General features: G+C 46.3%; 1 protein-coding gene across 1 annotated transcript; it reads left to right on the forward strand.

Moving 5' to 3' along the window:
* The first annotated feature begins 339 nt into the window (after window positions 1-339).
* Window positions 340-25,655, forward strand: LOC139540192 (teashirt homolog 3-like). Its single transcript, XM_071343805.1, has 2 exons — window positions 340-671; window positions 21,167-25,655. Exons 1-2 carry the CDS (start codon window positions 632-634, stop codon window positions 24,637-24,639), a joined length of 3,513 nt encoding a protein of 1,170 aa, XP_071199906.1. The 5' UTR covers window positions 340-631; the 3' UTR covers window positions 24,640-25,655.
* Window positions 25,656-25,668: the final 13 nt, after the last annotated feature.

Genomic DNA, 25,668 nt, shown 5'->3' on the forward strand with positions numbered 1-25,668 from the left:
CTTTTATTTCAGCTCAGCATGTTGTGTTTATATTTTTCAGTATAATTAGTGCTATCCGGGAACCTTGGGATGTCCCTGCACTAAGCCCTAACCCTTACCCCAACCTTAACCTTTACCTTTTTAAATGTCAACTTCAATGGGGTGACGTCAGAGTTGGGCCCCCAGTGATCTCGTTTAGACTTTTACATTCTAATTACTAGTCATTTGTTGTTACCAGTCAATAGATGCAGCCCACACATTGTTGACAGTAAAGAGAATAGGACTGCCTCGTGTCATAATGTCCCTCCCCTCTCGAGGTGTAAAGAGTTAACGGAGCAGTGGGTTTGCCCATTCTCATGTTTTGAGTGACGCGATCATCTATGAGACAAGAGAGGATCCGAGGTGGCCGCGTTTAACGCTGTTGACCACTACAGTCATTGCGCGCGGGGGACGACAGACATTCGCCTTTTTTCACCGACTTGCTGTGTTTTTCCCCTTTTTTTCGCGGACTTTTCTGTGCTATTTGACAACAATGCTCTTAGTTTTCCTACGGAGAATACTCACTGTATCGTGTATGAAGGCGTAATCGCGGTGTAGTGGAGCAGCTCGGATTCTACGAGGCCAAAGATAACTCTTCTTTGGGAAACCAAACATGCCGCGGCGGAAACAAGAAGCGCCCAAGCGCGCGGCAGGTACGTAGCCCACTACGACAGGAGTGGTTTTATTTGAAGCGATAGCAGCTCAAAGATTTGTTGTTCTCAATCTCAAACCTTTGGAGTTCCGTTTCCAGTATTTTTTTTCATAGGAATACTAGTGCATCTACTCGATGTATAGGCTAACTTGATTTGTAATAACACTTTGTAATACGAACCCACTATCCCAGGAGTAGCATACTAGTACTGTAACTGTAGGCCTATCCCTCGAATGTTACCATTTGTTTCCCCTCGTTACAAAGTAGCCATACTATTTGTCACAGTATCACCCACATCCGATGGCTGCAGTCAACTTTCCTCTTCCCATTGTTCCCATGGATAGTTTACTTTCCCGGTAAACGTTAACTTACCTTGGTGGAAGAATTAAAATGTGTGAAAAGTGTTCCGTCTGTAATAGCGAAATGCCCAAGGCGGTGCCAATACTCTCTGAGTCTCTAGGGGCTTTGAACATTTGATCCAAGCGGCTAACTTTGGAATTGGGAGGTGGAAGAATAACTTATGATTTTTTATTTGTATAAAATAAACAATTGGGTCCAGACGAAGAGATTGTGGACTGGAAGAAGGTATAATCGACTGTTGCCATGTCTGATTTGACAGTTGATTGATTAGCTGTCATCTGCTTTGATCTGTTTCTTCCCGATCTACATCAGGAAATCATTCCCCCATGTTATGCAGCCCCATGACGTCACATTAAAAGCACTTTGAAAGCATCGTGTACACCCCCCCTGCAATGGTCAAGTGACTCACGAAAAAGCAGAGGGGTAAAGTGGTTTCACAGTCTGACACACACACACACAGCCTACAAACACACACATGCACGCTAGGGGGGTTGTAAAATGAGAAGTGCACAATGTAATGGAGGGGAGGAATGGTTTTCTCTATTAGACCAGGCAGTCAGGAAGGCTTTGTTTCATGTTTGATTTAATTGTCTCTTCTCTGACAGGCCCATTCATCAATGGCTTTAATGGTCAATCAGAGACAGGCTGAGTGAGTGCTCCCATTCTGTTTAGCCATACGCTGGCCCAGGCTTTTATTTAATCAAAATGCCCCTGCCTAATGTACACACTCGCTCAGAGGGAGAGAGGGAGAGCATAAAGAATGTCTGAAAGCTTTCTGATTTCAGAACGAGAAATATTTTTTCTACAGTTTGTTTGTCTTTTCTGTCCATTTGTTTTGTCTCTCTGTTGAGGCAGGATCATGGGATGTTGTAATATAGACCCATTCTGTGTTTGTTGTGGAAATGTTAGGGAACTTTTAATGTCATTCTTTGTTCATTTATTCTTTATTTTTACCTCCTTTTTGTCAGTGGGTCCCTCCAGCTGCAAGTTACAAAGTTGTCAACTGTTCAGTGGCACACAAAGGGTGATGATGAATTGATTGCAGCACAGAGCATGGTGATGGAGAGAGCAAAGAAAGGGATGACAGATGATGGGCCTTGATTAGGGACTTAGGGGGAAGGCAAGCCCACAGCAACCTTGAGACTTGCATGAAAAATCTCCTCTCCCATATTCTCTATATCTCTCCATCTCTCACCCACTGTCCTTCCCCTCCCCCCTCAGCATTTTCCTAGAAAAAGCAAAGTTTTGCTTGCTTCATTAGACTTCACCTAATTAGCTGGAAAGGCTGATGGAGTCTTGACAGGCTTAATGATTGGAGATGACAAGTCTCTGTGTGCCCGGCCTCAACCAACCAGGTTTGCCACCACTTTGATGTAATCAAGTTGATATTACACAGTGCCTCCGCTCCCGGCGCAGTGCTAGCCGTTGGTCGTGCTGTAACTCAATTTTCCGCTGCAGGTGACAAATGGCCGGGCGTACCTGTGTGGGTCAGGTTTGAGTGCTTTTAACAACCAAGGGCAGCCTGACAGGAGAAACGCAAACAGCTGGGGAAGAAACCCTGGATGCATTCACATAGCTTATGATTAGCTTAGGCTGTAGGCCCAGGGGCTATGATGTTTTACATTAAAGCATTCTAGTGAGTGTACTCAGTGTAGTGACTGGGACCTAACAAGGTGGCCCCTAGGTTAGCATCCTCACAGTTAGTGGCTCTATTTGGTATGTGTTTGCCTGCGTGGGTACTTGCGTGCATGCATGTTTTGGTGTGATGTGTTTCTATGAGAGTGTGTGTTGTTTTTTTCAGCCAGGTATCGAGTCTCCTACTCAGGCCAGCGTAGTGAAATCCAGCCCCATGCTCTAATCCGGCCTCCCTGTGCTCCAGTAATCTTTGTGAGCAGTTCCAGCGGCGCGGGGAGTTCTGGTTTAGACTGGGCTCTATGGCTAGAGGTCTCCTGTTTCTGCAGGGTCAGGCCTATAGCTGCCAGGTCAGCTGTGGCAGCCATCGTGTGTGTGTGTGTATGGGTGGGTGGGTGGTTTGGATGGCAGGGGTGATGAAAGGAATTGCAACCATAGAGGCCCCAGTGAGGAGTGTCAGTCATAGGCCATCGTTCCTCTGAACTCTTTCATCCCTCTACCTCTCCCCTCCCTCTACCCCCTCCACTCCTCATCCCCCCCTCCTCATTGTTACTCACAACTGTTGTCGTCACTGCAGCATCTCTTATACTGAGACAGAAATGTGCTCAGGTACTGTATATTATCATTACAGCGCACACAGAACAAAAATAATAATTGAAACCACATATGCTTACTTACAAATATGCTTATTGACATATGAATTGCAGAGACCAACATAAATGGTTTTTATTTTATATCTGTGGGTGACTGCCTGTGTGTGTATTCTGTATTTGTCATTACAGGAATGAGGGGGCATATGGGCTCGTAATTGTTCCACTAAATAACAGGTAGGACTAGACCGTGCAGGTGTGAGTCTCAAGGAAGTTTTTCTTGTAGTTTTGTAGGCCACGCCACCCATGGCTAATGAAAGTTACTGTGGTTGGATTCCGGCGAAGGTTGAGTCATGCCTGTGATCTATGTGTCTGATAAGTGCATACCTAATGAGGTCGCTGTGCCTGCCTGCCATGCCGTTGAGGAGGGGTGGTTGACTGAGTGCTTCCCACAGGTATTGACAGACACCACCCAGTGTAATGATAACAATGCCACCCTAAACTGCCAGTGAAAGGGGAGGGAGGGAGCGAGAGAGGTGGAACGGGCTCCTCTCCTCTTTATTATTTTTTTTTAACCCCACTTGGCAGATGTCAGACCATGGGCCGGGCTCCAAAAGAGAAAAGGGAGTGAACCAAATCACAAAACGAGTAAGCCATCCTCTTCCAGGGCCGGGACGATACCAGTATCACGATACTTGTTAGTAACGTGGCAAGAAAACAAAACACGAAGCGGACTTAACTTCTTTAGGAAAACAGCCCTAATATTGGAAACAAACATTAGATTGTCATTCAGAATCACATTTATTTATTTTCCAAGCTATAGCACACAATATTTCACATGCAGCACGTTTTTAAAGGACCAGTTTGATCTGCTTAATTTTTTCATTTTTGCCATGGAAAAAAATATTGTGCTACTGGCATCTTCACAGCTCTACCCTCCTCAGATCAGGTTTCAGGGCCCTCATGTATGTGAGTGGAGTAGGCCTACGTAGATACTTTATAAAAATAGTCCCGCCATTCGTTGTTGTGATAGATGCAGCTGCGATATGGCAACAATTGGGGCAGTCTTGCTTACACAAACCCTCAGCTCCCGTCCCAGAGGGCAACGCGTCAGAGCCTAGTGGGATGTGTGGTCTTTTCGGGAAACTGAGCCCGCTCTGGTCTTCAGGGGTCCTGAAACCGAATCCAGGAGGAGAATAGCCCGGCCATGCCAAAGAGCCGATTTCCTTTTCAACAGAGTCATTTATCACTGACCCACCCTTCGTTCCTGACACACTGACGTGTGTCATTTATCATACTGGCTTTAGCAGACACACACACAGGGAGGGAGGGAGGGAGAGAGACAGAGAGAGCAAGAGAATGAAAGAGGAGAGAAGTAGACCGAGAGAAACAAAGAGAGAGGGGGGAAGGAATTGAGAAAGAGAGGCAGAGTGAGTATAGTTAGAAAAGGAGGAGAAAGAAAGTAACAAAGAAAAAGAGAGAAAAAGCACGGTTTTAAGAGTTTCTCACAACAGTATGGGACTGTACAAAATGCTGGAGAAAAGGTGGTGGGGAGGAGGACGACAACGGGAAGGGTTTTTAGATGACAGAGTATTAATTTACGTGATGTTTTGATGAGTGACAGAATATTCTTCCATGAGTCTCTGGATGTTTGGTTATTGAATATATGATGTGTTTGTTGAGTGTGTGTGAATATGTATATGTGTGTGTAAATTACACCTTGTGTTACGGTGCGTGTGTGCAATGGAGTTTGTGTGTGTGGCTGTGTGTGAGAGGGAGACAGTGTGCGCGACTGATGAGCGGGATGATGGGTATCACTCATGCTAGGCTGGCCTCCAAATGAACCCAAGCTGCTCTGCTATCCTGTGGTCCTAACCAGCACTCCCCAAGAGTAAAAAGCAGATTAATGATGGATACCAGGCTTATAGTGCCATTTATCATGGAGAATATTATTTAGGCTGGCCGTGTAGGTCTGTAACTGGAGAGCAGGACGAGCAGAGTGGAAAGCCTTAGACAGACACTCACTGTGTGATGAATGACCGTGCTCTCTGGCGGAGTGTTACTAGACACCCGGGCCACAGCAGTTGGGCCAAATCATATGGCCCAGCTATAGTGGATGATATGACATTTATCCCTCAACTACACTACCCAGATTGCTTTGCCTGGAGGGTTCGGCCCGCTGAAAAACCTCGATCCCTGTCTTTTATAAGCTAACAATGTGCTTGCAAATCATTTAATGGGAAAAATGTACCTTGCTTCCTAGGTGTAAAAAAAAAAAAAAGTGATGGTTAGTTTTAATGGAAATTCAGTTTGATTAGTGTAGCGTAAATTGGAAATACAATGGACTAGATGTCTGACCAAAACCCTCCCATTTTACTGTGCCCTGTGAAGGTCAGCAGGCTTCTGCTCCTCCGTGCTCCGGGCAGTTACGCCATAATCATGAATAAAAGAGTACAGTGAGGGGTCAAGGCAAGGCCAGCTCCACTGCTTCGTCTCTCTTCCACAATTAGAAAAAAGGTTGTTTTGTTTCTCTCTCCCGCCCCACACACACAGACACTGGTGTTGTGATTTATGGTGCCCATCCATCTTAGGGCCCCGTCCATCACCTCCTCGTTGCTAGGCGATCATCGCAGCAGCTGTTTGTTGGGAGTGGAGTGGGCCTTGAATGGTTGTCCCTTTGATGTGGTGAGAACATAACATCTGAGAGGGTCTCTATCTCTTTCTCCTCAGATTTGTTTGTCTGTGAGAGGTCTTTGTACTGTATGTAGCTGGTTGAATGTCAGATTAACCAATATACACTGTGTACAAAACATTAAGAACACCTAGGGTTGTTGCGGTGACCATATTACCGCCACACCGGCAGTCATGAGACGTGACCTCGGTAAAACTCTGTGACCGTTGAGTCACGGTAATCTCCTCTTATGCACTCTGGACATAAAAACCAAATGCAATTTTATTAGTCACATGAAATGCCTACTTAAGAGCCTCTAACCAACAATGCAATTAAAAAAAAAAATACAGATAACAATAAGAGATAAAAGTAACAAGTAATTAAAGAGCAGCAGTAAAATAACAATAGCGAGACTTTATACAGGGGGTTACCAATACAGAGTCAATGTGTGGGGGCACCGGTTAGTTGAGGTAGTATGTACATGTAGGTAGAGTTATTAAAGTGACTATGCGTAGATGACAACAGAGAGTAGCAGTGGTGTAATGGGGGGGCACTGCAAATAGTCTGTCTGGGTAGCCATTTGACTAGATGTTCAGGAGTCTTATGGCTTGGGGGTAGAAGCTGTTTAGAAGCCTCTTGGACCTAGACTTGGCGCTCCGGTACCGCTTGCCGTGAGGTAGCAGAGAGAACAGTCTATGACTAGGGTGGCTAGAGTCTTTGAGAATTTTTAGGGCATTCCTCTGACACCGCCTGGTATAGAGGTCCTGGATGACAGGAAGGTTAGCCCCAGTGATGTACTGGGCTGTTCGCACTACCCTCTGTAAGTGCCTTGCGGTTGGAGGCAGAGCAGTTGCCATACCAGGCAGTGATGCAACCAGTCAGGATGCTCTCGATGGTGCAGCTGTAGAACCTTTTGAGGATCTGAGGACCCATGCCAAATCTTTTCAGTCTCCTGAGGGGGAATAGGTGTTGTCGTGCCCTCTTCACAACTGTCTTGGTGTGCTTGGACCTGTTGGTGATGTGGACACCAAGGAACTTAACTCTGAACCTGCTCCACGGCAGCCCTGTCGATGAGAATGGGGGCGTGCTCTGTCCTCTTTTTCCTGTAGTCCACAATCATCTCCTTTGTCTTGATCATGTTGAGAGAGAGGTTATTGTTCTGGCACCACATGGCCAGGTTTCTGACCACCTCCCTATAGGCTGTCTCGTCGTTGTCTGTGATCAGGCCTACCACTGTTGTCATCAGCCAATTTAATGATGGTGTTGGAGTCGTGCCTGGCCGTGCAGTCATGAGTGAACAGGGAGTACAGGAGCGGACTAAGCACTCACCCCTGAGGAGCCCCTGTGTTGAGGATCAGCATGGCATATGTTGTTGCCTACCCTTACCACCTGGGGGTGACCTGTCAGGAAGTCCAGGATCCAGTTGTAGAGGGAGGTGTTTATTCCCAGGGTCCTTAGCTTATTGATGAGCTTTGAGGGCACTATGGTGTTGAATGCTGAGCTGTAGTCAATGAATAGCATTTTCACATAAATGTTCCTTTTGTCCAGGTGGGAAAGGGCACTGTGGAGTGCAATGGAGATTGCATCATCTGTGTATCTGTTGGGTCGGTATGCAAATTGGAGTGGGTTCAGGGTTTCTGGGATGATGGTGTTGTGAGCCATGACCAGCCTTTCAAAGCACTCACGGCTACAGACTTGAGTGCTACGGGTCGGTAGTCATTTAGGCAGGGTACCTTAGTGTTCTTGGGCACAGGTCCTATGGTGGTCTGCTTAAAAAATGTGCACGTCCTTGTAATCCGTCTGGCCCTGCGGCCTTGTGAATGTTGGCCTGTTTAAAGGTCTTAATCACATCGGCTGCGGAGAGTGTGATCACACAGTCTTCCGGGAAGAGCTGGTGCTCGCATGCATGTTTCAGGGTTATTTGCCTCGAAGCGAGCATAGAAGTAGTTTAGCTCGTGTCACTGGGCAGCTCTCAGCTGTGCTTCTCTTTTTAGTCTGTAATGTTTGCAAGCCATGGCACACCCGATGAGCGTCAGAGCTGGTGTAGTACGACTCGATCTTAGTCCTGTATTGATGCTTTGCCTGTTTGATGGTTCGTCGGAGGGCATAGCGGGATTTCTTATAAGCTTCCGGGTTAGAGTCCCACTCCTTGAAAGTGGCGGCTTTAGCTCAGGTCGGATGCGGCCTGTAATACATGGCTTCTGGTTGGGGTATGTACGTACGGTCACTGTGGGGATGATGTCATCGATGCACTTATTGATGAAGCCAATGACGTAGTTAGGAGTACCCAACTCACTATTGGCCTGGTACTCAGTGCTCTATTGTCCCTCTTATTTTTTATTTTATTTCACCTTTCTTTAACCAGGTAGGAAGGACAGTTGAGAACAAGTTCTCATTTACAACTGCGACCTGGCCAAGATAAAGCAAAGCAGTGCGACAAAAACAACAACACAGTTACACATAAACAAACGTACAGTCAATAACACATAGAAAATAAAAATAGAAAGAATCTATGTATAGTGTGTGCAAATGTAGTAGGGAAGTAGCCAATAAATAGGCCTCTAACCACTCTGACATCAATGCAAATACAATTGAAAATCACATCAAACACATCATCAAAACGGTATGTTTTTAAAAAACTCACCTCACTGATTGATCACTTTGAAGAAAGTAGTTCAACAACAGGTTGAAACTGAGTGTAAAACATGGTCCTTGTGCATTTCGTTTCAAAGCCAAACACAATGAAATGGACAGCCTTTCTAAGGTGGGGATTAATTCAAAACACCATATGCATATAAGAGCTTATGCATATGCAAAGGCCAAGCATATATATAATAAATATATATATATAAAAAATGAATAATGATTGTGCCATTATATAATATTCCTTTCTCCGGCGTGCAGAGAGCGGGGTTGTTAACATTTTAGTAATGACATTTTTTTACTACAGATTTCACTTGGTTTCCCAAATTAAGTGCTGGGTGTAACTGCAGGAACAGGCAGCAAATAACCAGAGTAGGCTACCTGACATGAGTGAAACGAACCACCCGGAAAGTGGCCTCCATTCTCTGTTCCTGCACATGTAACCTTTATTTAACTAGGCAAGTCAGTTAAGAACAAATTCTTATTTACAATGACGGCCTACCGGGGAGCAGTGGGTTAACTGCCTCGTTCAGGGGTCAGAACGACAGATTTGTCAGCTCGAGGATTCGATCCAGCAACCTTTCGGTTACTGGCCCAACACTCTAACCACTAGGCTACCTGCCGCCCATGTTATAATAGGCCATTCTAAATCGAAACTAATTTGACATATTAGTAAAGACGAGATTAACTTGAGAAAATATGATGACTTGATGAGAGAACAGGGTGTGCATAGCCAGATAACATACAGTAGGTCAACTTTTTTTAAATGTAGATGTTCCAAAGGCTTGTATGGAGATGCTAAACCTGTCTGTTAATCACCGTGAGACCACCAGTCTTTTGCATGACAATAACCGTCTGACAAAATGTCATGACCGCCACTGCCCTAGGAACACCTTCATAATATTGAGTTGTACCCCTCAATTCATCCAGTCATGGACTCTACAAGGTGTCGAAAGCCTTCCACAGGGATGCTGGCCCATGTTGACTCCAATGCTTCCCACAGTTGTGTCAAGTTGGCTGGATGTCCTTTAAGTGGTGGACCATTCTTGATACACACGGGAAACTGTTGAACATGAAAAATCCAGCAGCGTTACAGTTCTTGACACAAACCAGTGCACCTGGCAGCTACTACCATACCCCGTTCAAAGGCACTTAAATCTTTTGTCTTGCCCATTCACCATCTGAATGGCACACATACACTGAGTATACAAATCATTAAGAACACCTGCACTTTCCATGACATACTGATCAGGTGAATCCAGGTGAACGCTATGATCCCTTATTGATGTCGCTTGTTAAATCCACTTCAATCAGTGTACATGAAGGGGAGGAGACGGGTTAAATAAGGATTTTAAAGCTTTGAGACAGATTGTGTATGTGTGCCATTTTAGAGGGTGAATTGGCTAGACAAAAGATTCAAGTGCCTTTTGAATGGGGTATGGTAGTAGGTGCCAGTCGTGGCGGTTTGTGTCGAACTGCAACGCTGCTGGGTTTTTCACGCTCAACAATTTCCATGTGTGTCAAGAATGGCACCCAACGGAAATCCAGCCAACTTCATACAAGTTAAAGCATTGGGAAGCATTGGAGTCAACATGGGCCAGCATCCCTGTGGAACTCTTTCGACACCTTGTAGAGTCCATACGCCAATTAATTGAGGCTGTGTTGAGGGCAAAAATCCTTCATTAACCTGTCCTCCCCTTCATTTACACTGATTTGAAGTGGATTTAACAAGACCTCAATAAGTGACCTCAAGGAATCATAGTGTTCATCTAGTCAGTCTGTCATGGAAAGAGCAGGTGTTCTTAATGTTTTGTACACAGCTGCCTGTTGTAGGTCCAGTCATAACACAACAATGCAGCATTCTGGGAGTACAGTACAGTTTGATCTATCTGCCTGCCCAGTCTCCCTCGCTCGCTCTCTCAACATGGTGCAGCATTGAGCCTCACCTGGAGCGAGAGGAATCTCTGTTTTTCCCATCTCCTTGAGCACACATCCTGCACTACAATCAGCGGACACAGTGTATTCAATCATTCATTAGGGGGTAGAAAATAGGAACAGAATAGGAGGAACAGTGATGTACAGTAATAGACTGTCGTGAGCATCTCTTTCTGAGCGATCAAACACAGCCACATATTAGTAAATCTTTCTCTTAAGGTTATGACTTATGACACTATTTTCTACCGTTGAGTGTTGGACTATGTTGTCTTACCTCTACCGACAGTTGAGAGAAACCTATCTGTTACCGACCGCCTCGATTCGGTCTTATGTAGCAAAATGTTTAATTGTGGGGTTTTTTTGTATTTTTTTTTTTACATTGGATTAAAGTAGAGAGCTAGAAAATTTTACATCATACACGGCAGTTGAGGAACAATGGGAAAGTAATTCTCCTTTGAAAGTTGATAAACTTGTAACCCCACTTTTGAGAAAATGGCCCTTGAATGTTTCAGCATCGTTTACACCCTCTTAAGCATTAGCCCCACCCATCTCTTTAACTTCTTCAGGCTGCAAGCCCGACATCGGGATCAATATGACAACAGCCTGTCCAAGTGCAGAGCGCGAAATTCAAAATCTATTTTTGTAAAATATTTAACTTTCACACATTAACAAGTCCAATACAGCATTTGAAAGATAAACATCTTGTCAATCCAGCCAACATGTCCGATTTTTTAAATGTTTTACAGAGAAAACACCACATATATTTATGTTAGGTCACCACCAAATAAAAAAAGACAGAAAGACATTTTTCACAGCACAAGTAGGCTGCATTTAGCATGCACAAGCCAACCTAACTAACCTAGAACCAACCTAAATAACCTAGAAAAAACTACCTCAGATGACAGTCCTATAACATGTTACACAATAAATCTATGTTTTGTTCAAAAAAAATGCATATTTTAGCTATAAATCAGTTTTACATTACTGCTACCATCATAGTTACAGTAAGAAATCGCACGGGAGTAGCCAGAGAAAATACAGACACCAACGTCAACTACCTTATTACACTTCAGAAAACATTTCAGAGAAATATATGGTGGATAGCTAATGAAAGAGAAAGATCTTGTGAATACAGACAATATTTCAGATTCTTTAAATGTTTTACAGCGAAAACACCACATATATTCATGTTAGCTCACCACCAAATACAAAAAGAGAGACATATTTTTCACAGCACCGGTAGCATGCAGCTAGCATGCAGCTAGCATGCAAAGCCAACCTAACTAACCTAGAACTAACCTAAATAACCTAGAAAAAACTCCCTCAGATGACAGTCCTATAACATGTTACACAATAAATCTATGTTTTGTTCAAAAAAAATGCATATTTTAGCTATAAATCAGTTTTACATTACTGCTACCATCATAGCTACAGTAAGAAATCGCACGGCAGTAGCCAGAGAAAACAGACACCAACGTCTACTTCTAATTTCACATCAGAAAAGATTTCAGAAAAATATATGGTGGATAGCTAATGAAAGAGAAAGATCTTGTGAATACAGACAATATTTCCGATTTCTGAAGTGTTTTACAGCGAAAACACAATATATCGTTATATTAGCTTACTACAATAGCTAGCACACAGCAGCATTGATTCTAGTCAAACGCTAGCGATAGCACAGTTCGACAGATATATGAAAAAGCATCCCAAATTGGGTCCTTATCTTTGTTGATTTTCCATCAGAATGTTCTCCAAAGGGTCCTTTGTTCAGAACCGTGTTCATTTGGACCTAGAACGAACGATGTCCCTGTTGAATTAGCATGACACACTGGCCATGCCATGCTAACCTCTCCGTCTTGACAAAATTCTTGCGTCGCATCACGTCTAAAGTCCAGAATAAATTTCAATAATATAATTAAAGTATATTGAAAAAACATACTTTAGGATGATTTTGTGACATGTATCAAAGAAAATCGAAGCTGGAGGTCATATTCACCTATAACGAGTGTTTTCCAGGAGCGCGGTCCAGTTCCTACTTCGCGCCCAGAAAAAATTATAAAGTGCGCACTTATCACTCAAAGAGGTTCCTTTCAGTCCCTGACAGAGATAATCAAGTCCTTTTTTCTCTCACTTCCGCATGACAACCAGGGGAAGATGTGTGACGTGTTTGTACAGTCCCAAGTGCCAAGGCCTTTTATAGAGAGTATCTTGAAGAGAGACATAGCTTCTTGGAAAATTCACTTTTTCCAGAAAATGGGCTGTAAAAAGAGTTATGTTTCACTTAGAGAAATAATTAAACCTGTTTTAGAAACTAGAAGGTGTTTTATATCCAAAGGTAATAAATAATATGCATATTGTACGAGCAAGAATTGAGTACGAGGCCGTTTGAAATGGGCACCTTTTTTCTGGCTACTCAATAATTTCCCTTGCAGCCATAAGAGGTTAAGGATTCACATGTGAGGCCATGTACTAAACAGAGTGAGTAGTTTAGTAAACAATCAAAGATTTCAAGACTGTAAAAGTGGTAAAAGTAGTAGCTTACAATAAGAAAAAACTCCAGGTAAAAATACACTATCTAGTCCTTGCCCTATATCCTAATCTGATTTTGGTGCATTGTCAATGTTGTTCACATTACTGTCTCTGGTAACACACACACTATATCAAATAAAATCTATGTGGATGGGTCACTTTTGTCTAGACATGTACTCATGTTCATGAAATACAATAGATGGCTGTAATCACCCCCAGACACACCTGGCTAACTTGATGGGTCATGTAATCATCTGGCAAAGTGGAGTCTTTTGTTTAGACATGGAGCTAGCTAGCTAAACAATGAACTGGCATAATCCCAACGCATATTACTACCAATACAAACATTGTCATAGCTGTAGTATGAATCTGCAGGTAGCTAAAGCTAATAACTAGGTTTAATGTTAGCTAGCTAACATTAGGCTACAACTAGCAATGCAAATGGTTTTCTGATTCTAATAACATTACTACACAGATCATACACGTAACGTTAACTAGCTAGCAAGCTAACGTTCACTAGCTAGCTAATAGTACGCTGTAACTTGCAATGAAAATGACTTTCTGACTTATATCTGAAAATGTAGCTAGACTCTTACCTGTATAAATGGATGAACACTTCACAGCAGACTGGAACCATTTTAACTCCGTTTTTGTTTGTAGCTACATCTTGTTTGGCCAGTGTTGTGTCAAGTCACTCCAGTTCACACTGACAGTGGTGTGTGCAGAAATTATTCCATCACCTTTTCCAACTGATCTGTCGATAGCACCTGCTAAATTCAGGGCATCAATGTTGTTGAGAATTGTAGCAAAACGTTTGTAGTTTTCGATGGCTAACGTTATATCTTTCAAAAACGGCACTGTAGAAAGAGCTATCAACATACTGAGCAGCTCACGTTATAGACAGAAGTATGCTACATGGCAGACCTATCCAAACTCATCTCCCAGCATGTCCAGTCCATCCATTATCTCAGCCAATCATGGCTAGTGGGAAGGTTCCTGACTTTTTCCATGGCTAAACCAACTAGGCTCATAATTTAACAATTTTATTTGTATTTACAGATTGGAATACACGTTTGTTATTAAGGTACATGAAAGTTCACATGTTCCAGATGGCATTTCTGCCAAAAAAAAACACATTTTGATTTCAAACAAAATATATATTTATGTTCAAATGCATCTCCTGTGAAGTAGTGACGTGCGACATACGCCTAGTTTCCTGAAACGAGTCACATTTTTTTTCTGACAGTGAGTATAATTTCACCTCATGCTACTCCCTCCTTCCTAGCAACAGAGGACATGAGGGGAATACCACCACAAGACCAAGGAGTGGTTAGCCTAGCATGACAAATGTTAAGGAATGAAGACATTTCATTTTACTTTCCCCACTGATCTTCAGACATTTTGATAGAACCAAACAAGACTGTTTTGGTATGGAATTATTCTAATCTATTTTAAAGCCTTGAGTCAGTCGAATGCTGGGAAACTGGAAATAGTGGAAGTCGGTGGTTTGCGGTTGTGTGATTTTTAGGCTGTGGTGACTTACTTCCTGGAGGTTGTAAGTGTTATTTAAGGCTCCTTCCTGTAAGTAAGGGCCCCCTGCCGAGGCGCTGTGTTGCTTTAAGGGCGAGAGGGCCCAGTTAAAGAACAAATGTCCGGAATAAGAAACACCACAGCTGTGTAGTGAGGCCCTGCTTAACTCTCTCCACTCTCAGTACCCTTACTGTGATCTATGATCACACTGTAGAGTGTTGTTCACTACCACCTCATGATCCTCTAAGGATGTTGCCACTTTGAAGCATATCTTAACGTTTTTCAGACTTACCTTTATTTTTCTAGTTACCCTAAAAGCAGTCTATTGGGCCAGGAGAGATTTATTCACTGTTTGGATTTGTTTAAATAGCCACCCTGCTAACTACCTATCGTTAGCCAATTCTCACCAAAATGCATTGGGCGGGATAGAGGCAGGATCATCATGTTCAATGAATGAATCCACTCTCTTCTCCCTTATTCCTCCTCTGTTTTTAACTCTAGCTGGCTGTTTTAGCTGGCCAACCTCTGGCCTCCTAGCTGTGGAACTGTTATTGTTACGTGGTACAGTAACAGCACGAGAGAGCTTAATGATGGCATCCTTTTCCTATGAATAGCCATTAGCCATTTGCTTCGGTGCCAGCTATGATAGCCTAAGTCTGTAGCTTTAGGCTAGTTGGTGGTTGGACCACCGACAAATATAACACTCTCCTTCTTTTACTCCTTTTGCCTTCTCCTTCCTCTCCTTCTTTTCAGCTGTTCTGTGGTCAGCTCCTGTAGCTAGCTGTAAGCTGCTATGTCATTCAGTGGTTGAAGTGCAGACTCGGGTAGTAGTGTCTTGATTACACATCCTGTTTACCCCAGTGTTTTGTGTGATTTGGCTCCCAGCTCTACTGGCTGTTTCCCCATCTGTGTGGAGGCTGAGTGAGGTGATCACTGTGGGCAGTGCAGGGTGCTGAGTGAGGTGACCACTGTGGGCAGTGCAGGGTGCTGAGTGAGGTGACCACTGTGGGCAGTGCAGGGTGCTGAGTGAGGTGACCACTGTGGGCAGTGCAGGGTGCTGAGTGAGGTGACCACTGTGGGCAGTGCAGGGTGCTGAGTGAGGTGACCACTGTGGGCAGTGCAGGGTGCTGAGTGAGGTGACCACTGTGGGCAGTGCAGGGTGCTGAGTGAGGTGACCACTGTGGGCAGTGCAGGGTGCTGAGTGAGGTGACCACTGTGGGCAGTGCAGGGTGCTGAGTGAGGTGACCACTGTGGGCAGTGCAGGGTGCTGAGTGAGGTGACCACTGTGGGCAGTGCAGGGTGCTGAGTGAGGTGACCACTGTGGGCAGTGCAGGGTGCTGAGTGAGGTGACCACTGTGGGCAGTGCAGGGTGCTGAGTGAGGTGACCACTGTGGGCAGTGCAGGGTGCTGAGTGAGGTGACCACTGTGGGCAGTGCAGGGTGCTGAGTGCGAACAGATCAACCGTTACTGTTCTTAAAAGCTGATTACTTCAGGATGCATGTTTTTGTTTTCTTTCATTTTTTTTTTCAGTTGAAGCCTTCACATTTTCTTGTGTCTTGCTTCCATCACTCACCATCCTTTCCAGGACAGGGTGTGACTCCTGGCTTTGACTAAATGATTACTGATGATGTACTAGGGTGTACCATCTACCATCAGAAGAGAGGGCCTGGTTTTGCTTCTTACTTTTGGTGTATAGTCACAGTGCCTGTTTATCCCATGTTTCTTCCCTGTTACTGATCGTCGGAACACTCTTTGGAAGAAAAAAAAAAAGGTGCTAGCTAGAACCATAAAGTGTTCTTTAGATGGTTCCATGTAGAACCTTACACCTCTACAAATAACCCTTTGATAATCCTTGAGAGTGTAGCTAGCTATCTGTTAATTCTCCATCCAGGTGTATTCTTAATAATCCATAATTTTTCTCAGAATGAACCCAACACACCCATCACATTTTATTAGAGTGATAAATCACCTCTGTTGTCAGTCAAGCTTGGGAGAATAATTGGATGGTGGTTGTCACCCACGGTGATGGATGATCAGTCATTGGGGATCAAATTAACAGATAGTGCTCAGATGTAATGGCTGTTTTGCATTTTAAATTGCCTGGGAGCGTTCACTGCTGGTCGCCCGTTTTTATTGCGATGCCCTTTCAGCCCACATCTTAGCCTTGCTTTCTTTGACTGTCTAGACTTTAGACTAGACTAGGAGATTGGAATTATGTTCATTTTTTTATTTTTTATTTTTGGGTTAGGAAAGGCTTGCCAAAATGACACTTTCACCAAAAGTAGTCATATACAGCTAGAACAAAAGGTTCAAAGGAATATGTGAAGCATGTTCATGATGAGTCATTGGTCAAGACTATAAGAGCGAACTAAGGACTTCTCGTTCAACCTGCCTGCTAATGCCAGAGTCATAACCTCAGTGATTGAACCTGACATCTGTGACCAGCTGCTCTGGATACAAACACATTACCGTAGCTACCACATCCTGACTGTATTTCCTCCAAATTAGACACTCACACGAACACCATCCGGAAGAGGAGGAGAGAAAAAAACCTAAGACTGAGATATCTCCCCTGCTGGTTTGTCCGCCGAGCGGTGAGCGATTTACCTCCTCAGAACCCCCGCCCTCCCCCCCTTCACATTATCATAATTGTGTCCAGGACATGAGGCCAGGGAAGTGATCATGTCATTTTATTTACACCCTGCTTGGCCCTCTTTACGAGCGGTGTGCCAGGCCCTGCCAAGCGCACGGGGCCCGGTGACATCTTTTGATCAGGGCTGTCGCAGAAGATCAGCGGAGACTGGCAGGTAATGGATACCCAGTGACAAACTAAATCTACGGGCAGGATGGGAGACTAGACCGCACCTGCCAGGTCCCTATTAGACTGGCCCTTTCAGTGGGGCTGCCTGCCTGCTGACACCCACCGCCCCCAGGGCCAACATCAGACCAGCGCCCACCGCCCAGCCGGCCCTGAGATTGGCTGTTAGCACAGGATATGGGAGTTATTCCAGCGATGCCGTTTTTGTTTAGACTGGATGTGTTTGTGTGTGTGTGTAAAGAGATTACGGATTTGAAGTGCTGTGTGTGTGTGTGTAGCCAGAATGCTCACCTGTCATAAGTATATAAGATGTTCAGAACATCTTTGCTTATAGTTTTTTTTGGGGGGGGGGGGGGGAGGTTGAGTCCATAATGAAGTGGGCAGAAAGGGAAGGGGCAAAGGGAGGAGACTGGTGACGTGTCCTTCGCCAAGACATTTGTCCCACTTAGCTGTGACAGTGTGTGGGGACCCGAGTGGGGGAGGGTCTGTCACTACAGGGGACCGTCACTCTCTGAGGACGGGAGGGGGGAGCTGAGGGAGGGTCGGTGTCCCCTGTGATCGGTCAGGGCCAGGCACCCAGCAAACGTACACACCTGTCTAAGGTGAGCCGAGGGCGCACACATGCAAAGTGACAGGTCGCTTATGTGTTGCCATCGTCTCTTACTCAACCTCGCACTCTTATGTCTGTTTCTCTCTGAGGAAATGTCTCTGATGTCCTGTGTATGTGTGTGTTTGCCTAATACCAAGCACCTGTTAGCCTGCTCCAAAAAGCATTTCTAGTCTGTCTGTGATACTCATCACCATTGGTAATCTCTTGTGCCTCACTTCCATTTAGTTGACTTTGAAAGATGTCGTTCTAACATTTTAAATAGTCTTATCGTCATAAATCATATTTCCCTTTATTAGCAATGAGTGAAAATCCTGTCTGTGTCCCTGTCTGTGTCCCTGTCTGTGTCCCTGTCTGTGTCCCTGTCTGTGTCCCTGTCTGTGTCCCTGTCTGTGTCCCTGTCTGTGTCCCTGTCTGTGTCCCTGTCTGTGTGTGTCCCTGTGCCTGCCTGTCTCTGTGCCTGTCTCTGTGCCTGTCTCTGTGCCTGTCTCTGTGCCTGTCTCTGTGCCTGTCTCTGTGTCTGTGTCTGTCTCTGTGTCTGTCTCTGTGTCTGTCTCTGTGCCTGCCTGTCTCTCTCTGTGCCTGCCTGTGTCTGTCTCTGTGTCTGTCTCTGTGTTTGTCTCTGTGTTTGTCTGTCTCTCTCTGTGTTTGTCTGTCTCTCTCTGTGCCTGCCTGTCTCTCTCTGTGCCTGCCTGTCTCTCTCTGTGCCTGCCTGCCTGTCTCTGTGCCTGCCTGTCTCTCTCTGTGCCTGCCTGTCTCTCTCTGTGCCTGCCTGTGTCTGTGTCTGTGTTTGTCTCTGTGTCTGTCTCTGTGTTTGTCTCTGTGTTTGTCTGTCTCTCTCTGTGCCTGCCTGTCTCTCTCTGTGCCTGCCTGCCTGTCTCTGTGCCTGCCTGTCTCTCTCTGTGCCTGCCTGTCTCTCTCTGTGCCTGCCTGTCTCTCTCTGTGTCTGTCTGTCTCTCTCTGTGTCTGTCTGTCTCTCTCTCTCTGTGTGTGTGTGTGTGTGTGTGTCTCTGTGTGTGTGTGTGTCTCTGTGTGTGTGTGTGTCTCTGTGTGTGTGTGTGTCTCTCTGTGTGTGTGTGTGTCTCTCTGTGTGTGTGTGTGTGTGTGTGTGTGTGTGTGTGTGTGTGTGTGTGTGTGTGTGTGTGTGTGTGTGTGTGTGTGTGTGTGTGTGTGTGTGTGTGTGTGTGTGTGTGTGTGTGTGTGTGTGTGTGTGGAGACAGACGAGAGGCAGTTGAAGAGGCGTCAGACATATTAACTGACAGATGGAGGTTGATCCAACTCATTTATTACCCCAGAGGAGAATGCCACAGCACGATTGAGCTTCATTAATTTCCGATTTAGCTTTCATTTCAAGCTGTTGCGCCCTGAGATAAATAAAATGGCACATTGTGTTTTTGCCAAGATATTGTTTTTTGTTTTTCCCCACCATAAACAAAGTAAAGGAGAGAGTAGAGGAGAATCAGCTAGTTATATGTGTGGCTGGGGTAGTATATAAACACAGGCTTGTCTGGGAGGAAAATAACACCTTAACGGTTGATGAGGTGAAATGGGATGACTGTCATTTCTCAACTCGGTTTTCACTCGCCTCCCGCACAGATGGCTCGTTTATCCCTGCGAGTCCTCAGGCGCCCGTAGTAGAGAAACTTTCTCTACAATAGTTCAACTAACACCCTGTGTGGGAAAGATGGGACAGTCTGTGGACATCTGAGGGTTGGAATTAAGATGAGTGACTGGTTGATTTTGACGATTCACTTGGAGTCCAGTACAAACAGGAAGAAACCATATACACTGAGTGTACAAAACATTAGGAACACCTGCTCTTTCCATGAGACTGACTAGGTGAATCGAGTTGAAAGCTATCACCCCTTATTGATGTCACCTGTAGACGAAGGGGAGGAGACAGGTTAAAGAAGGATTTTTAAGCCTTGAGACAATTGAGACATGGATTGTGTGTGTACCATTCAGAGGGTGAATGGGCAAGACAAAATATTTAATTGCCTTTGGACGGGGTATGGTAGTAGGTGCCAGGCACACCAGTTTGTGTCAAGAACTGCAACACTGCTGGGTTTTGTCACGCTCAACAGTTTCCCGTGTGTATCAAGAATGGTCCACCACCCAAAGGAAATCTAGCCAAACAGTGGCGTCAACATGGGCCAGCCTCCCTGTGGAACACTTTCGACACCTTTTAGTCCATGCCCCAACGAATTGAGGCTGTGCCGAGGGCAAAAGGGGGTGCAACGCTATATTAGGATGGTGCTCCTAATGTTTTGTACACTGAGTGTGTTCAAACCTTCCTAATATTGAGTTGCACCCCCTTTGCCCTCAGAACAGCATCAGTTTGTTGAATGGACTCTAAAAGGTGTCAAAAGCGTTCCACAGGGATGCTGGCCCATGTTCACTCCAATGCTTTTCAGTTGTCAAGTTGGCTGGATGTCCTTTAGGTGGTGGGCCATGCTTGATACCAGTGGAGGTTGCTGAGGGGAAGACGGCTCATAATAACGGCTGCAACGGAGAAATCAAACGCATAGAAACCATGTGTTTGATACTATTCCGCTACAGCCATTACCACGAGCCCGTTCTCCCCAATTAAGGTGCCACCAAACTCCTGCGCTTGATACACACGGGAAACTGTTGAGCGGGGAAAACCCAGCAGCGTTGCAGTTCTTGACACAAAGCAGTGCGCCTGGCACCTACTACCATACCCCGTTCAAAGGCACAATCTTTTGTCTTGCCCATTCACCCTCTGAATGGCACACACACACAATCCATATCTCAATTGTCTCGAGGCTGAAAAATCCTTGTTTATTCTGTCTCCTCCCCTTCATCTACACTGATTGAAGTGGATTTAACAAGTGACATCAATAAGGGATCATAGCGTTCACCTGGATTCACCTGGTCAGTCTATGTCATGGAAACATCAGGGGTTCTTAATGTTTTGTATACTCAGTGAATATCTATATAATTTCAATGTAACATCATTTTCATGCTATCCACCAAGTCCTCCAACCAGGGGAGAGGGTAGTTAAATAAAATTTTAAAAAGTGATCAGATATGATGAAATTAATAGAATTAGTCTATCAAATAATATCTGCTAATTTTATAGCTAATCTGCCCCCCCCCCCCCCCCCAGTGTGTTCAGTGGCCTTCATATAACACACCCTCTCTTCTGTTTCCCCTCCAGCGTACTCTCCAGAGGAGTTGGAGGAGATGAAGGAGCATGCGATGGAGGTGGAAGAAGAGGGCGTGGACTTTCAAGAGGACGGAGAGAGCTCAGAAAAGGACCTCCTCACCAAAGAGCCACTGGGTGACCGGGACTCCATTGTTGGGGCCGAGCTCTCTGCTCGGGAGATGGACATTGAATCACACGTGAGCGAGGCCAGCGACCCCCTGTCAGACTTTGAGACCACCTCTGTCAACGCCGTGGAGAGGCCTGTCAAAGAGCCTCTGAACGGAGCAGGGGTGAGGCTGGACACTCCCTTGGCGCTGGACACTCCCTTGGCGCTGGACACTCCCTTGGCGCTGGACACTCCCTTGGCGCTGGACACTCCCTTGGCGCTGGACACTCCCTTGGCGCTGGACACTCCCTTGGCGCTGGACACTCCCTTGGCGCAGGACACCCTGGAACAGATGAAGACCATCTACTCCAGCTTCCTGACCAACACCTATTGGTCGCCCCTGAACTTTAACCCCACCCCAACGCCAACTCAGACACTGACACCTGTGGAGAAGCCACCGCGGACTAGCAGCTCTAGCAGCAGCAGTAGCAGCAGCAGTAGTTATGACTGGCACCAGTCCGCAGTGGCTAAGTCCCTGCAGCAGCAGGCCTCTCAGAGCCGCCACCACCATCATCCCTCAGAGCCCAGTCTCTTCAGCACAGTGCAGCTCCACAGACAGAACCCCAGACTGTACGGCAACATCTTCACCGGGGCCAGCAAGTTCCGCTGCAAGGGCTGCAGTGCCGCCTACGACACCCTGGTGGAGCTCACCGTGCACATGAACGACACGGGCCATTACCGCGATGACAACCATGAGAGGGGAGCCAACGGGGCCAAGGGGCACTGGTCCAAGCCTCGCAAGCGCTCCCTTCTGGAGATGGAAGGCAAGGAGGATGCCGCGAAGGTGCTGAAGTGCATGTACTGTGGCCACTCCTTCGAGTCCCTGCAGGACCTGAGCGTCCACATGATCAAGACCAAACACTACCAGAAAGTGCCTCTGAAGGAGCCACTGGCCCCTGTGGCAGCCAAAATGATCTCAAGGAAGAGAGGCCCACTCTCTGGGAGCCTGGACCTCCCTAGCTCCCCAAGCTCAAGAGAGGTGACCCCCAAACCCAAAGCCTCCCTGAGTGGTGACCCCTCCCACAAGGTCTCCAACCCCTATATCACCCCCAGCAACCGCTTCGGCCACCAGAACGGCGCCAGCTATGCGTGGCAGTTCGAATCGCGCAAGTCCCAGATCCTCAAGTGCATGGAGTGCGGGAGTTCCCACAATACCCTGCAGGAGCTGACCGCCCACATGATGGTGACGGGTCACTTCCTCCGGGTCACCAATGGCAACCCCCCCAGCAAGAGAGGAGGCAGGCCTGTCCCAGAGGCCGCCTCCCCCAGCTCTGTACAGGCCACACACCCCACACAGGAGGGGGTTCAGTCAATCCCATTGGCTCCTACATTCTCCCCCCCTCCACCCTCTGCCGTTTCACCCCTGGCCATCTCCCCTCCTCTCAAAGACATTAAGAAAGAGGAGACGGAGGACGAGTGTACCAAGGACATGGTCAGCCATGACAAAGTTTCGAATGGGGACGAGGATGAGGAGCTGGAGGAGAAGTTTCACAACTCCACCAAGTATAACTATCTGACCGAGGAGGACCTGAAGGAGAGCCCCAAGGGCGGCTTCGACATTCTCAAGTCCCTGGAGAACACGGTGACTTCGGCCATCAACAAAGCCCAGAGTGGCAACCCCAGCTGCGGGGGATACCCCAGTATCCACGCTGCATATCAGTTCCCCAACTCCCTGAAGCTGCCCCAGGGTAGTGCTGAGAAGAGCTCCCCTCTCAAGTACCTATTCACTGGAGGAGAGGGGGTGCTCTCTTCCCTCAGCAAGAGGCAGCCCCTGATCTCCCCACCGGCTAGTCAGAGCTACCCACTCAACCACCTCAACAACTTCCAGGCCATGGAGGAGCTGGTTAAGAAGGTGACTGAGAAAGTGGCCAAAGTGGAGTGGAGGGTGAAGAGAGAGGTGTCCCCCAAGAGAGAGGTGTCCCCCAAGAGAGAGGTGTCCCCCAAGAGAGAGGTGTCCCCCAAGAGAGAGGTGCACCGGCCCCCCTGTAGCAGTGACGCCGCAGAGTCCACCGGAGCAGAGTCCCTGCTTCGAGAGTGGAGGGCGGTGACTCCGGCTAACAGCGACAGTAGCCATAGCGACAGGGCCTCGCCATCTGCGAGAGCGAGCAGGAGAAAAACGGATCCATTGCCTGCCTCTGCTCTGAGCTGCAGCACAGCCTTCATAACAGGCCACGCCCCTCTGGAGCAGCCCTTCGTTAACCCTTTAAGTGCTCTTCAATCTGTGATGAATGTCCACCTGGGGAAGGCAGCCAAGCCCACCCTGCCCAGCCAGGACCCTCTCAGTCTGCTGTCCAGGCTGAGCCAGAGTATGGCCGAGAGGGCTGCCGTTGCCTCCTCCCCCACGCACACCAAGAGACACCCAGAGCCTGTGGCTTGTCGGGGCATCTGTCAGTCCAGTGATGACCAGCCCATGGACCTGACAAAAGGGAAGCGTGATCGAGGGGGCTCTATGGGCTCTGACCCTCTGACTCCCTCATCCACAGCCTCCTCCGTCTCCCCTTCCTCAATGGTGACCCCTGCTAAGATGACAGTGGTCTCTCCCTTCACATCCAGCAGCCCGTTACATGAAAATGCTCTGTCGGACATCTCCGACATGCTGAGGAACCTGACGCAATCAGCACACCACGTCTCCAAGCCCCCCTCCAGGACGCGGGTCACAGATGTAGTGGGCTCCACCACCCAAGAGGAGGCTGAGGGGTCCATGGCCAATAAGAGGAAGGGCCGTCAGTCCAACTGGAACCCCCAGCACCTGCTTCTCCTACAGGCCCAGTTCTCTTCCAGCCTCAAGCCGACATCCGAGGGCAAGTACATCATGTCCGACCTGAGCCCCCAGGAGAGGATGCATGTGTCCCGCTTCACGGGCCTCTCCATGACCACCATCAGCCACTGGCTGGCCAACGTCAAGTACCAGCTGAGGAGAACCGGCAGGACGAAGTTCCTCAAGAACCTGGACTCAGGCCAGCCGGTGTTCTTCTGCAGCGAGTGCGCTTCACAGATCCGGACCCCCGCTGCCTACATTTGCCACCTGGAGGCCCACCTGGGCTTCAGACTGAAGGACCTGGCCAAGCTCTCCCCCAAACAGACCCTGAGGGACTCCTCAAAAGTTGGGTCTGATGAACTGCCCCTCCTGGACCCTTTCCTCTTCTCTTCTGCACCCTCTTCTCAGTCACAGGAGGAGGGCAGTGGGACTGTGTACCGGTGCCAGCTGTGTATCCGTAAGTTTGCCAGTAAGCATGCCATCAAGCTCCACCTCAGCAAGAGCCATGGGAAGTCCCCAGAGGACCATCTCCTGTATGTCTCTGGGATGGGGAAACACTAGAATTAGAATTGACATTTCATTATAGAAACACTTGAGTGCTCCCAGCATTGGACATACTGGAATATAAGCTGTTAAAAAAAGAGCGAACTTAAAAATAAACTTAAAAGAAAACAGTTGAAGGTGTGACAAAAGTAACTACTGTTAAGTGTCAGCACAAGGTGTTTACATTCATGGCCTATGCTTGTCTGTATTTTTCTCCATTTCAAAATATGTTAATTTCACATGTTGAAGATCTAGATCATGAATATTCAGCTTTTAAAGGGATAGTTCGCCCAATTACTAAGTTACATATTTTTCCTTACCTTTTACCGTAAGTTGTCTATTGGCCAGGAGAGACCACGATACAAACTTTAGATTTGTTTTCATCTCTGAAGATAAGGACACATTTAAGTAATTTTGTATTTTGGGTGAACTCTCCATTTGTAAAATATAGTAATTTGAGATTTATTATATTGTAATGTAGTTATTTTTACATTTTTGTGAAGTTTATTGGAATTTGTTGACTCTTTGAACTACATGTATGTATTAACAAGTTAACAGTTCAAAACAAGTTTGATACTCCAGTTTTTAGTTGGCTCTTGTCACCTTGCTGATGAGGCATTTCTACTCTGAGATCAGCCAAGAACCTGGGAGTGCTCTTCGGGAGAATTAGCCAAACAAATACATGACATTGTACTAGTCAGTTACATCACATTTTATATACAGTTTGTGTTGCAGGTTTTGTCGACTCTGCAGTATTGCTTATCATCATGTCAGGAGCCCTCAATCCACGTATGTGTACAAATGTACATACAGTATATAGGCTAACCACTTTCTGTTTTAAGTTATGCATACTTGTTATATTTCCTAATTTAAGAGGACTATGACTATCCACTGGTGCAAAGCCTTTGAAGAAGACAGAAATGACATTGTTTTGCACAATAGTTTTATAAATGTTATTTGATAAGAAAATATATAAAATTGAACTTTGTTCATGCTCTGTTGCTTCTATTATTAAATTGACTTGAAGTGCTGCACACAACTGTTTTG

This window comes from Salvelinus alpinus, chromosome 15, assembly GCF_045679555.1.
Source record: "Salvelinus alpinus chromosome 15, SLU_Salpinus.1, whole genome shotgun sequence".
NCBI lineage: Eukaryota > Metazoa > Chordata > Actinopteri > Salmoniformes > Salmonidae > Salvelinus > Salvelinus alpinus.